Source organism: Corvus cornix, chromosome 2, assembly GCF_000738735.6.
Source record: "Corvus cornix cornix isolate S_Up_H32 chromosome 2, ASM73873v5, whole genome shotgun sequence".
Lineage (NCBI taxonomy): Eukaryota > Metazoa > Chordata > Aves > Passeriformes > Corvidae > Corvus > Corvus cornix.
The window spans coordinates 16870079-16884659 of NC_046333.1; the positions used below are offsets into that span (position 1 = coordinate 16870079).

General features: G+C 39.1%; 1 protein-coding gene across 1 annotated transcript in view; it reads right to left on the reverse strand.

The window, feature by feature from the left end:
* Positions 1-210: 210 nt before the first annotated feature.
* Positions 211-14581, reverse strand: part of GPR158 (G protein-coupled receptor 158) — a 192432-nt gene continuing 178061 nt past the window's right edge. Inside the window, exons 8-11 of the mRNA XM_039548501.1 lie at positions 13320-13458; positions 8661-8766; positions 6627-6773; positions 211-5872 (exon numbers count right to left, since the gene is read on the reverse strand). Of these exons, the coding sequence (XP_039404435.1) occupies positions 4418-5872; positions 6627-6773; positions 8661-8766; positions 13320-13458 (1847 nt within the window). The 3' untranslated portion in view covers positions 211-4417. The remainder of the gene's footprint in view (positions 5873-6626; positions 6774-8660; positions 8767-13319; positions 13459-14581) is intronic.

Here is a 14581-nt window from a genome sequence, read left to right on the forward strand (position 1 = left end):
CACTGAGAAAAGAGAGCTATTTCCTTAACCTGAAATCTTGAACATAGTACACATCTGCTCTGATGAAAATAAAAGGAAAATCCAGAAAATGATAATGGCATGATCAGATCATAGAAGCTGTAAAGTTAGTTACTTCACAAGTTTGATGGGAAACCCGTTCAGTTTGGATCAGTAATGACTTCACAAAATCACAACACAAAAGCCTGCAGACAGATTTAATATAAATGTGCTTTATTGCAGAGAAGTTACATTATTTACATGCTGCAACACATTACAACATAAATCTATCAAGTATTTCATGGTGGATGCTGTTGGTTGCCAGACAACATTGTCATAAGAACCACATTATAAAGTGAAGAGACTTACAGCTTTATATACTCTACATCTTGGAGTAGCTAAAATTTTAAAAGTCAAAGGCAGTGTTTTCTCAGGCCTGCCTGTTGTCATATGCATGCAAAAGCCTAAGGAGAGCAAATATAAACGTCTTGTCTGGTTTCAGGTCTATGATGCCACCAAAGCTGATGATAGGTATGTACTGATTTATATTTTAAAGCGCATAATCTTGCATAAATTATACAGGTCTAATAAGATTGGTATAAATCTAATTATTTATAAACCATGGCTTAGAAATAAAGGAGAAATGCAGCTTGCACATGCATTTAGAAGGGCAACCTAGCAAATGTTTGTGACCTTCACATTTATTGTCTTTTCTCTTAACATATCTGCTAGAAAACATCTTTATAACATCTTTACTCTAGTTGCGCTTCTCTTGGCTGAACAATGACAATGAAATTCCAGAAAAAGACATCTAAGCAATCTAGTCAATATATGCTGGTGGAGAAAAATCTATGAAATACAGAACATTATTTATGTCTAACTTAGTATGTCTTCATTAAGCAATGCTTCTAGCAGCATCATAGTGAAATAGAACAGTTGAGTGAAGTTTGGCCCCTCATTTTCTTGAATGTGAAATAATTTAAGTCCCAATTGAATCTGTAGCCCAAAGATCAGTTGTGATCTGGGGAAAGCTTTGTTGTTTTCTAAAGGAAAGTTCTCCAATTGTGTCAGTCTTAAGGGATGTAACTTCAACGAGCCTAAAGAACCATAACAGACAGTTTTTAAGAAGTGAGGGAAAGGGTCAGGATGAAAGAAATCTAAACCAAATGAGAATATACAAGCCAATGCCTTCCCTGGTAAACCAGCCATCAGCTTTCGCTTGCTGTGCAGCTGGGCTGTTTTACACCAGCCAAGGAGTGGGCTTTGTTTCTGCGTTTCTAATGAAGTTACCTTTTAAGAAAGAAAGAACGGGAAAAGAAACCAAGCAAGTACAGATATATAGCGATGGCACAGACACAGTCATGCATAAAGGGCTTGATCCTGCCAGGAATGCAAGGGGCAGTGGTACTGTGTGGACACTTTGCTGATGTGGATCCCCTCATCCTTGGTGCACACTAGGATTCTCTACACAACTCCTGCAGAGCAGAGTGTGGCCTTGCCCAGCTCCCAGGTAAAGGATGGAGGGCCAGATGAGCAAGGGCACAAGGGCTGGTACCTTGCAACCATCTGTCTCCAAGAGGCAGTGAGTACATACAAATATCTCCTTCCATGATTCTTCCATGGATGCCCACTTCTAACCTCACAGTCTGGCTCCTGTAAGTGAGTCAGGGCCTGACATAAGCTGTCCCCCCATCCCAGTTCCAAAAACCACTGCTGAGACTGCAGAACTTCCTTTCAAGGGTAGGAGAGGTGTGGGATGGTCACCTTTTCAGCAGGTGTAAAATTGCATATTTCTCTGCACACAGGGTCAGTGTGCTCCTGGAGGTCTCCCAGAAACTTCTGTTCCTAGTATAGACTTCTTCCCATGGAAATACAGGGTTACTTTCTCTCAGAAAAGCTGATCAAGTCCCATTGAAGCTGACAAGACAAGTTACAGACAAATCCCATAAGTGTCTGGGACTGGAAAGGGAGAATCTAAGCACACCAGGTCTAATCTCAACTCTTTTCCACATGAAGGACAGAGGTGGATTTGGGTTGCACATAGGATGCCAGTGGCACTGCGTGTGCAAAGTGGGTGCACTGATGTCCAAAGCACCCAGACCCATATGCCTGACTCCCTTTCATGGGTGGAACAGTCAGATCTCCTAGACCATAATTATGCCCTACAAAAGAGGGGTGGGAGAGCCAGACAAGCCCAGGGTAGTAAAGACCTAAGTCAGCACATCCCCGTGGTGGAACTGAGCACTATCCTGGATAACCAGGTTGGCTGGGGCAGTTCAGCCACTTGATCTGGAGCTAATGAGCAGAATTTATGAGTGAGGTAACAGGCTTAGACAGCACCAAGACCTGAGTCAACTTGTCCCCAGCTGGCTCAGGTGTTGGCACATTCCAGGTTTGGGCTTAGCAGCGGCAGTAGGAAAATCAGATCCATCTTGATCTGTCAGTCTAGACATGCCCATAAACTCTTCTCCTCCTCATGCCCAGGTTGTCTAAGTCCCTCTGCTCATTGCATTTTATCTTAAGCCACTTTTTCTATGATGCCACAAAAAATCAGTTTGTACTACATATGTGTATGTGCATGTGTGTATTAGATATGACATTTATATATATATATTAAACATATATAAATATCTATTTTTATATATATTATATATATATTTAACAACACATTCTATTAAATCATCCACATTTCATGTTCTTTGTCTGAATCCCATCACTTCTCTCAAATTGCACAAGTTCTTTAGGACTGAGCTGGTTTTCTGGAGTACACTACGTATAGCCAATTCCTGTGAACAGCACTTTACTGGTACTGCATTGAGATGGCTGGGGGTGTTTCATTACTACTGATACTCCTCAGAACCTTTCAACACGTCCTCAGGCCCTGATGGTGAACTGCCACTAAGACTCAGAGTTGTGAATGAGCCACCTATGAATTAAGCTCCTATGCACGATGAGGACTGTAGCTATTGCTGAAAAGTAGCACTGTATCAAACACTAACTTTTACTGTAAATGTACATATAAATTTAAAAAAAGTCAAAGCATTTTGGAGAGTTGGAGAGAGATGCCATAATTTCTGTTCCCAGTATCTATCACATTTGCATATATGGAGGAAGAGTAATATTTTAGACTTCTCACTCCAATGGCCAATTTTTTGAGGTTTGCCAACAGGGATAAACAGTACAGTGTTGTTCCATACAGGCTAACTGATATATCTTCCAGAGGTGTCTGGTTTTAGTAAAACAGGTGATCATTTCTGGGGTATTTTCACTGTCATTCTTGCTTGTCTTATTTAACAGGATAGGTTCAGGATGAAATACTGAACAAGATCATCACCATTGATGCTTAAAGTAGGATTTCTGGTTTCTTAGATGGTATTTTCCAATTAGTAACAAAAAACCCATGTAAGTTGTCCTAAGACATACCAAAATAGGCAGCTAAGACGACTGAATTTCCACTATTAACAAAGTCTATGAGCATTAACAGGGAAGTGCATAACTTACTGCATATAAAACCCCTGAATAATACAGTATCAAACCATAAATTTAAATAACAGAGAGTAAACAAACAAACAAAAAAAATCACTCTATATAAATCACAGGAAAGGAAAAAAATACAATCTCCAAAGCCCAAAAGAATTTCCTGATATGAATTACAGCTTCCATAGCCAGTGAAAGATTACCGCAATTCTACATATAAACAAAAAGGTCTACAGCAGGTATTTTAACTTGCAATTAGAAGACAGTATCTGCAGATTTCATAAATGTGTTGTTGTGTCACATAATATCAAAGTTATTTGCAAAAATCATATAATCTGGAATGCTTTAATATGAGACACAACAATGTACTTAAACACACAGTAATAAGAAAATGAGAGCAATCATTTTATAAAATATTTTTGGGATGCATTGAGTTAGCAGTGCTATTTAGATTAAATATGTAAAGTGAAAAGTCGTCATTTTAATAAGCTGCTCGTTGATACCCCTTTTTGCCATCAGGACATTTTCTGTGCCCTACTTCTGCTGGATCTTTAAAGTCCCAAGGGCAAGTTACAGCCAGTTATGGCATCCAGAAATAATTTGGTTAAGATCTACACTGTGCGTTTGTTACCATCTTATTTGTTTTTTCTTTTAAAAGAGAATTGATTTCACAAAGGCAAATTTCTTTCATTGACACAGTAAAATCCTTGGAGCAGGGACCATATTCTGGGCACTGCTAATCACATTGTTGGCACTCAACATATAAATAATAACAACATTAATGATAATTTACTTTGCTTAATTCCTACTTATTTGTAGTGCTGATTCCCTTGATTTAAGTGATGCTCCTTAGGAATTTTCAGATCCTTTTGGCCTAAGTCCCCTCTGTCTTTCTTCTTGTCTGTCTTCTCAATGTTGCTACTCTCCTCAGTCCAAAAGCCTCTTATTTTCGAGGTGCTGCTGTTTTATTTGCACTTATAGCAGAGGTGTTCAATAAAGCTACACTTCTTTCTGCATTTGGTAAATCTGCTGTATCATACTCCCAAGGGCAGACTTCAGCTCGAGATGCTAAAGGTTGCTGTAGGTAACTACTTGGCTTATGGGAGTTAGATGAAAGCACATTTCCCTCAGAAGAGGCATTTTTTTTCTGTTCAGCCAATTTATTGAGGTTTTCCTTTTCTGCTGTTTTCTGGGGCAGCTCCTCCTGGTCCACAGCACGAGTATTAGGTGTATATCTATTAACATTCTCACACTTCAGCCCAGGAGAGACCTGGGACTTGGAATTTGACTGTTTTTTCTCATTTTCAAAGATCTGCTGCTCTTGCATCTCCTGAGTGGCTGTTTCCACCTTCTCTGAGCTCTTTTGATTTGACTGTTGGTACCCCTCAGGTGTCTTCAGCTTATGATGAGTCTTCCCCTTTGGCTGGGAAGGGTGATTTTTCTCTGGCTCTGAGGAAGCAATAGACACATGTTTTTGAGCTTTAGAGTCAAAAGGCACAGGACCAGGAATTTGGTCATATATCTCCCAAGGACAAACTTCTCCTATGTTGAAATTGTCCTTGTGCAGAGACTTACCTGGGCCTGTGTCTGGATTTGCAGGTGTTTGACTAACCCTTTGCTGTTTAATAATTCCAGATTTATGGGTTTTCTTTGTTTCCTCAGACTGGGTAGAGTTTTTCCGGTGGGAATCCTTATGTTCCCCTTTATCGGAGGCTGAGTGCTTTTTGCTGGCCTCCTTACCCTTCTGCTGAGGTTTATGAGATTTAGTGCTTTCTTCTAGACTTTGTGTTTTACCCGTTAGTCCCAGAGTCTTTTCCTTGGCACTAGCAATAACACTGAGAGATTTTTGTAACACAGATGTTCTTGGATGCAGAGGCTTCTTATCAGCACTTAAATTATGCGCACTTACTGATTTGCACACCAAAGGGACCGATTCAGTTGAGACAGCTTCAACTTTTTCAGGAGCATTTTTGGTTAATTTGTTACCATTCAAGGAGTCCAGAAGCGTTTTCTCAGCAGCTATAACTTCTGCACTTTCTGTAGTTAAGCCATTTGGTTCTTCTGTTTGATCCCTAACATGATCGTAAGTGCTGTGGGACTTTTTTAAGGAAAAGACTCTGTTTTTCAAAGTCTCTTCTTTTGGCTTTGCAGAACTTGTGGAATCCGGTGTGTTTTTCTTCATTGTGGCCAAGTTCTTCACAGCACTGTGCTCCATCAGGTCCTTCTCATCCCTGGAGCATTGCCTGGTGACTGTCTCAGGGATTTCTGTAATACGTCGCATTATCGAGCGCCCCAAGCCCTTTTTAGAGCACCTTTTTTTCTGGAGATGTGGATTATTAGCAATCATCTTTTTCCTTTTATAGATTTCAAGCTGAGCATATAGTTTCTTCAACTCATCCTGCAAAGCAAAGTGAATGGCAAAACTAGTACGTACACAGAGAGTATAGTAAAACAAGCAGCTTGATGAGCAAGACCTATTGCTCTAAAAAGGGCATTAAATTCATTTCACTGTCTTTTCTAATTCTTGGATATGCCATTTCTCCATCAACGTGAATCCCATTTTTTCCCACTTTAGAAAAAGTTCAACCTTCATGCACAAATGTGTTACTTTCCACAGCATGTACACTTCATATTCATTTGTGCTGCTTCAGATTTCACAATGCTGTAGTGTATGCCTTCCTGCTGAACTCTGTAGCTATTCTTTGTTCTCAGAACATAACACCTTTAATCATGTAAAATAAGACTAAAGTATTTTTCTCCATTAATCACATTTTAAAAGTTTTATCTTTATAGTTATGTATGCTTATCTATATGTTACATACAAATGACTGATTACACTGAAACCAAAAGCTGTTTGCTCTTCAAGATAATTCAGAGAACCTGTGTAAATTGAATAACAGCTCTTGCTAAGGATGATTCCTCCTCCTTAGCCACCACTATGACTTTTACTACAACTAGTAATGCAGCATCTCTTCACACTAGTAAATACTTTCCATGAGAGTTTACATGACCTGATACCACAATCATAAAAGATCTAAGCTGGCATTTTTCAGCTGGTATCTGCAAAGAGAAACAAATGCATGCAGGTTGGAGTTTTCTTGTAGGAAGAAGTATTCTTGAAAACAAATGCTATTTAAATGAGTTATATATACCCGAATATCTTCAGGATCCAAACTATGTTCACTCCATGCTGAGTTGATACTGCTGTTCAGATAGGATCCAGACCGACCCATATCAAGCTCATCTTCATAAGCTTCCGTAGCTATATCATCTCTTGGGTTATTGCTTGAATGTGAAAACTGCAATAAGTATTCACAAAAAATATGTTGCCGTGAGTGCAAAAGTTTACTTCAACATCAATGTAAGAGCTTACAACAGTTTTTATGGTACAATGACCCTTCTACAGATTTGATGTGATTCTCAAACTCAAGCATTACTGTAAGCTTCACTCGCTTAAATAGTGTTCTATAGGGTCTCAGTATTGTACGGAAGGAACTCTTATTAATGATGGCTTAACTTTAAATCTTAGAGATTCACATCAGCTAAAAAAAAATCCTACTTATTTTGATACTTATTTGAACCTCTTTAAATGGCATTTCAATTAAGCTGGCATGAACAGTATTTCCAATTAGGCTGCTAAAACAGTAAGACACTATTTTATACTACATACATCTTAATAATCCTGCAGAAAGCAATTCTCCCATTTTAGATCCTGACCCTGAAAAGGAAGACATAAGGTGGAAAAATAAACAAAAAAAGGAGAGAAAAAAAGAAAGAAACTAATGAAAAAATAGACCATTTTTCTCTTCTATGTTTTAGCAAATCCTTGAATCAGGAGTTGGAGTGAGGTTGTCATTATTGTTTTGTTCATATTGATTCACTCATCTGGAGTTACTATTGTCCACATAGTCATCTGTCTTCAGGACTTTATGAATAGAACTAAACCTTGTGAATCTTAATTCTCTGAATTCTTTGGAGTGCTGGAAGGCAAGTCTGTGCAGCGTTACACAGATAATAAGCTGAAAATGAAAATGTTGATCAGTACTTATGAGTCAGCTTCAGAAAGGTCAACAAATTTTCTAGGCTATTTTAGAAAGACACCTCTGAAGAGATCTAATAAAGTACATGAATATAAAACAGAAAATACAAGATTATTGCTAAAGACCAGAAAAGTAATTTAAAATAAAACAAGGTTATGCGTATTAAGGCTGCGTCAATGAGTCCCCTGTTATGACTGTTCAATGTACATATATGTGACAGTCATCAGCATACCCTGTTCTGACACACAGGAAAATGGGCAGGGATAGCAGCTTCATTAACCTGGAAATTTTATCAACTTGAACTACTTAGTGCTCCTTCTTCATATGTAGATTTCACCTTTACTGTTATTTTGACTCTTGAGCTTCTGATTAATATGATTAGTCATTTCAAAAGCCATTAGACAATCATTCCTTCTGCTGGGATACTGTCTTAAAAAGGAAGTTCCACTCCATTCCTGGGGACTGTTGCTGGGGACAGGTGGAGCCACCTGCAGACCTCCTGCCCCCGGTGACACTGGGGCTTTGCTTCCAGTGCCCCATGGGAGGTGTCCGGGCTGCAGCTCGGGGGCTTTCCCTGCTCTTCCCTGACTCCTGCCATCCCCATTTACTTGTGCCCCTACACACCTATCTTGGCACCCAGCACCTCTCCTGGCTCCTTGTCACGGGCATATCTCCTCCCAGTATGCAGCATCTGTCTGTCCCAGGCTCTGACTTGCAAAGGGTTCTCCTCCTCCAGCCTGCAACTGCCTGGTTTAAATCCCTACATCCCTGTCTCATGGCTAGTCCAGCCTCCTGATTCTAGTGTTTCTAAGCCCTTGCCTAAATTCTTTTCTTGATCTCAGCTAATTCTGGCAGCAGCACAGTCACACACAAAAAAAAGCATAGTTAGGCAGGATTCTTTCCTTCTTGTATTAATTACTTCAAAATTTTAAGTACTTTAATTTTGAAAGCTGAAAGAAAGAATCTTTGAAAATCTATACTTTTTAAAAATAAAGAAGTTCCAGTTTTTAAGGTAAAATAGCCAAATTTTACATCCTCCTTTTCTATCAGTTGCTTGCTAGCTAGATTTAAACAGAATTGCTTCTGCATGACAACATTTATCTTCCTCAGTCTTGGCAAAAGAAAAGAGACAGGAGACTCAAATACCTTAGGGATCAGAAGTAGCCCAACAGTGACTGTCACAGTCAAATGTGTGTGTGCAAAGAACAGCATCAGCATCCAGTCAGACTGAAGTCTTGAAGCAAGAATGAATCTGAAAATAGAATTCAGGGTTGCAATTCACTGCATTTCTCCAGTGCACTAGATTTAATATCTCTAATATTCCTTAGGTTTCTTTACACAGAATGGCCAAACACAACTGGTTTTGTTCTGTACTTCTTTCATACGGACTAAAAATTACATCCACATGCTTTCCGTATATGCTACAATTTCAAAACAACTCTGAAAAAAACAATCAACAAACCAAAATATAAAAGGAAACACCAGACCTTAAATTATACTCCATATTCCATCTTTCTCACTCTATTGAGCTGCCCTTTTTTTGTGTATATTGTCACAGTTTCTTTGGCCTGAGTTATGGCAGCTTACATACATTAAGGAGCTGAAGGGATGATTTTTAGGTTATGTAAGCACATGTACTATGGTGAATTGCAGTGCACTTCATAAACACAGGATGTCCACAGATCACAGCTACTGAGTACAGCTGATAAGCCATCCAAGGGAGAACTGAACTGAAATGCATTTTAGCAGGGAGCAGAGAAATGGTCTTTATTGCAGGACTGCCCAGCTCACTGCTGCGGGGCCCAAGAGCCTGTGAATGCTTGGAAGTGAGTGGCTGAACTACTCAAACAAAACAGTTCCTTGCTGAGCTTTCTAAAGGAGTGGTAGAACAAGGGGTGCATTTAAAGCTGGAGCATGCTTGGCTTGTCTGGTTTAGTGAGCTCTCAAAGATAGAAGCAGTAAGCAATGCAATGGATGAATGGATGTACTGCTGGCTTGCAATTTCCAGGTTTAAAAAAATCATTCAGACAGGAATGACATTCGCAACTTATCCAAGTTCACAGATGCACATTTTGAAGAAGCTTTTGTTAACAGATATAGTCTGGCATGAAACACTGGCTTACATGCTGTAATAATACAGTCATAATTACTTGTTTAATACTTTGTAAATGAAATGTTTTATGTACACAACAAAATATTCCAATTAATTAATTCTTAGAGAGATGTTGCTTTGGGGTGTGCAGGAGTATGAGGAAGCTCAGGCCTGAGATTTTTAGTAAACTGAACACAACTGAACTGATGAAGATGACATGAGAAACTGATGGATGTAACAACAGAGCAAAAAGTGAACAAAAGTTACAGACAGTGCTGTAAGGGATGGCAAGACTTCACAGGTGGTTAATAGGGAGTCATTTGAAAGATGGCCAAACTTCACAGGTAATTGAAGGACCTTTGAGGGAGTAGAACTTGCAAGGTCAGTGGCACCAATGTAAACATATCAGTAAAAGCAGATAAGACACTGACTACCTAGCTAATGGCATCACAGATACCAAATTTGAGCACAGATGTAGCAAAACTGTGACCAATAGGAAAAAAATAATGAGGGTGGGTTGTTTATTTGGGAGAAGACAAGGACTGGGACAGATAGGGGATTGGAAGGGGGGGGGGGGGTGTAAAATGGCTAGTGACATGTAAGCAAGTTATCACTGAGCCCTCTACCTGAAATATCTCCTATCTTCTCATTAAATCCTTCTGATATGTGTGATACTGAATCAGGGGGACGGGGAAGCAGAGATTAAATGATTTACTAGGAATTGGTTTGTTAGAAGCAATGCATACCGCTTGCCCAACACTTATTGTACCCACCAAAGCAGGATGAGAAGATATGAGACTATTGATAAAGGGAAGGAATCTTGACCAAAGATCCTGTTTTTAACCTAAAGCTAACTCAAACCAGTCTTGAAGTTTGGACTTAGCCCAGGGGCATAAAGAGCATGCGCAGGGAGGAAAGGTGAAAAGTTCAGGATGAGGAAGACCCTTTACTTCATCTGAGGAAGACTCTTATTTCATCTCGGAGACCCCTGCCCACGACCAGCAGACAGCACTGCGCAAGCGCAACGCGGATGTCAATGACTTTTGGGCTCACTGCAATACGGAGCGAGGCTGGGCGGGGCCAGGTGATGAATGTGTATAGGCATATGGGGAAACTCAGTGAATATGGAACTTGTAACCCGATAAATACCAGGCTGAATGCAGCTGTGGGCACGCATGGCTTTGGAGGAGCGATCTCCCATGTGTCCCAGTGCTGGAATAAACATACCTACTTTACTATTTATTCCAGTAGTGGAGTCTTTCCCGCTCATCAATAGCACTTCTCTCCATGGTGCATGTGGGTATGTGCAACTGATGAGCAAACCTCAGGCAGCACGTGGGTGACCTGCCCCTGGGAAGACCCAAGGTCTCAGGCCAGGCCCAGCTGCAGAGGAGGAGCAGGACCAGGCTGTGAGTGTTGGACCTGCGCTGTTCCTGTGGCCAGCCAGGTGTTGTGTGACTGCCCTGATGCAGATTTGCTCAACCTGCAAATGGAACCAGCAGCAGCCAGATCCATCAGACAGACAGGAGAAAGCACCCACATCCTGATGGCCACTGGATTTGGTTAACACTTACGAGATCCAATCCTCAAATTCTGTGAAGGCTTTTTTGCTTGTTTTATGCTTGAGACCTTGACTGATTAAGGTATACATGCCATACCATGCCTCTGAAAGCAAAATTGCATTTGTAGTAGCCATTCAGCCCTAGAAAGATGGAATTTCTATTTGAATTAGATTTTTTCCATATAAATTTTGGGTTTCTCAGTAATATAAGAAAAAGAGCAATGCAGGAATTTAATACTATACTGATCTGAAGATAATCCAGAACCTTCTGTTTCTGAAATGGGAATACTTTCAAAGGAAAACAAAATGCAAACAGTTCAAGGTTTTATTTAGTGCTCACATCAATCTCCTAAGAGCTTTGGGAGTTTTCAAACTGGATGGCTGCCTTGTAGGTGTCCTTCAAGGCTCCAGTACTTTCAACTTCATGACAATTCAGGTATGTCATATAAATCTAAGTTTTACATTTCCGCCCTTTCAGTTGCATCCAGAACTTGGCAGAGAAGATGGAAGCAAAAAAAAAAAAAGGTAAGGAAATGGATTAAGAGTTGTGCATGCAGAAATGGACATAATCTCAGGAGGGATCATGTGCATTTTATTCAATCTTATCTATAAACACTACACGATATTTCGTCAACAAACCAGCATATATCAGACAGATGGCAGAGAATCAATACAAAATGTACATTTAAAAAAAGAAGAAAATAAGGAAGAATAAGATCAGCAGACCTTAGGCTGCAGGCACAGGATTGTCAGTAAGAAAAACTGAAAGACTTAATCCTTTTGTGTCTCCTTCATAAAGCATGTATTAAAATGTCACATTTTCCCCTTTTCCCCTCTCTTTAATCCAAGATTACCTGCCTCCTGTTCTATTGTTAAAAGAAACTTGCAGCCCACAAAATAGCTCTGAACTCTATCTTCTAACATGGCTCAACACACAGTTTAGGAATATGAATTAATGGGGGAAAAATTGACTGAGAAGCTGTCATATTGGTTATAATAAATTCAAAAGTATTGTAAGTCAATTTTATATCTATCAGGAATTAAAAGAAAAATGCTTCCATCAAATAAAGATTTTAAACAATAACTTTGCAGATGTTTGTGTTAGGGAGTAGAGATTTTGAGAGTATGTGGATGTTGAGATACAGGGTTAGGAGAACGGGAAGGAAAAAAAATGGCAAGTCTGAAAAATGCAGCGAACTCTGTAACAATGATAAGAGGAAAGAACATCAGGAAGGAAGAGAGATGAAGGACTTGCTTTGCTGATGTTTACTCAGAAAAAAAACACAAAAGCAAAAATCAAGAAGACAGGGAGAAAGGTTAGTGCCAAGACAGAGCAAGGAACAGAGAAGAATCTTTGAAGACTGTCAGTGAAGCAATGCAAATTTAAAAAAAAAAACAACTTAGTAGATAAGGTCTGTTAGGAGGCAAAAGAAGGCGTGAGAATGTCAGAAGAAAGCCTTAATTTACAGGGTGACATGAAACTCATGTTATCTTGCTCTTTTGCATTTTCTAGGACCAATTCATTTTTACAGGGTACTCTGTAGGAAAGGCAGATTTAGTAATTTTCATGTAGCTCTAGCAAAGACCCTTTTTTATTTGTTACTACCCAAATAACTTACAAGTATGAAATGTAGAGCTCATTATACACTTTAGAAGAAACATGGGCTTTATATTACTGATACAACATCATACCATAACAGCTTTTTTGTGTTTGCATATAAAACACTATGCTTCATGCCCAAACCAGTACAATAATCTTAACATACAGCTGCAGCTCGCCAATCTGCTACACACCAGCAAAAGTTCATACAAACCAACATTCTTACCTGCTGTTTTTCTAGGGATACAAAACAGTGAGCAGTATGCAGATGACTGAAGACAGACAGTTGTTCTTCTGTACCTAATTTATCATATATACTGAACTTTGATCCAAGAAAACATCACCTAACTATGTTGAAAAAAACCCTAATTATACAATTTCATATCCTTGAATCTCATGGGAACAGTTTTAAGTTTAGTAATCACTTAATTTGCAGAAACAAATATTTATAAGACCTTCCATTATGCATCCTATCCCATTCAACCATTCTAAGTTGCACCATATGAAACCTGAAAGATAAATGGTTAATTACTAGATCTACAGATCACTTGCCTAATTGTATGGAATATAGCAGAGATAATGAGCTCATTGTGAACTGCAACAGCCATATAACGTGGCTCATGAAATGCTGATGGGACTGTCCGCACTGCATAGCAGAGATAAACACCCCACAAGAGGAATAAAAATTCAGCTGTGAGAAGAACAAAAAGAAATAATTTGCAATTAGTTTTATAGATGGAAGGAAATTTGAAGCACTACAGTATCTTCTGTATGTGCGAGTATCTATGCAAAGACAATACACATGTATATACGTACACACATAGGCATTCAAACTCTTTTGGATATTGTCACTGTACATGATATATTTGGTTTTAATTTTACACATCTTTTTCCAGATCAGGAACCTTTACATTCATGGTGTTTCAGTTTTTCAATTGACAAACTTTGAGACAATGTCTAAAAATGTCTTGCTTGCTTTTATAATCAGTACTACAGAAGTCTGACATCACTTCAAATACCAACTATTTTTAATTGTAGCTCTGGTTCTTGTTACAGAGGCAGATACAGTGCTACTACCAGGCTATATGCTTTTTAAGACAACACTTCCATTTCAAAGGTTTATAACTTAGATAAAACAATATATTTTGTGTTTAAAAAATTCTTCTTCATGACAGTTAATTCTGTTGATACCCATAATATGATGAGTCACTTCTGAGGGTTTAATGCAATTAAAACAAATTATGTGCTTCTGTTAGGAGAAAAATCAGTAGAGGAAGAAAGGAGAAGTAGAATGTCTGGATCAGCCTAAACTATTTAGTTAGAGCTAGCTCATCTGTACCCAGCAGTATGCTGACTTCAGCTTCCAGTGGACAGACTCTGATGTGACATCATTTTGATCTTGATAGGAACGAAGTGATTTCCTAACCATCTTGAAAAAACTCCCAGGAAAAAACCCTACAGCTCTGCCATGCAGTTATGAATAGAGCAGGTGCCAGTCCCTCTTGCCTTGCAGTGGCTGGATGTGTTTGAGTGTCATCCAGCAATGCGCAGTTCTGTGTCAGGCCCCTGCAATGCCAGCACTGCTCCACACCAGCTTCAGAAACTGTTATCCCATTGTTATTCATACACTGCTTTTGTCTTGTTGAATTTTTCCACTAAAAACTACAATTAAAAGCAGTATAATGGAAAATTAATTCTTTTTCAGACTTATGTTTGCCAATTATTTTTCTATACTGTAACTAAACCCAGTGATCAGTGACATCATGGAAGTGATCAGCAAAAAATTACTGGTCTGGTTTCGATAATAACACAAA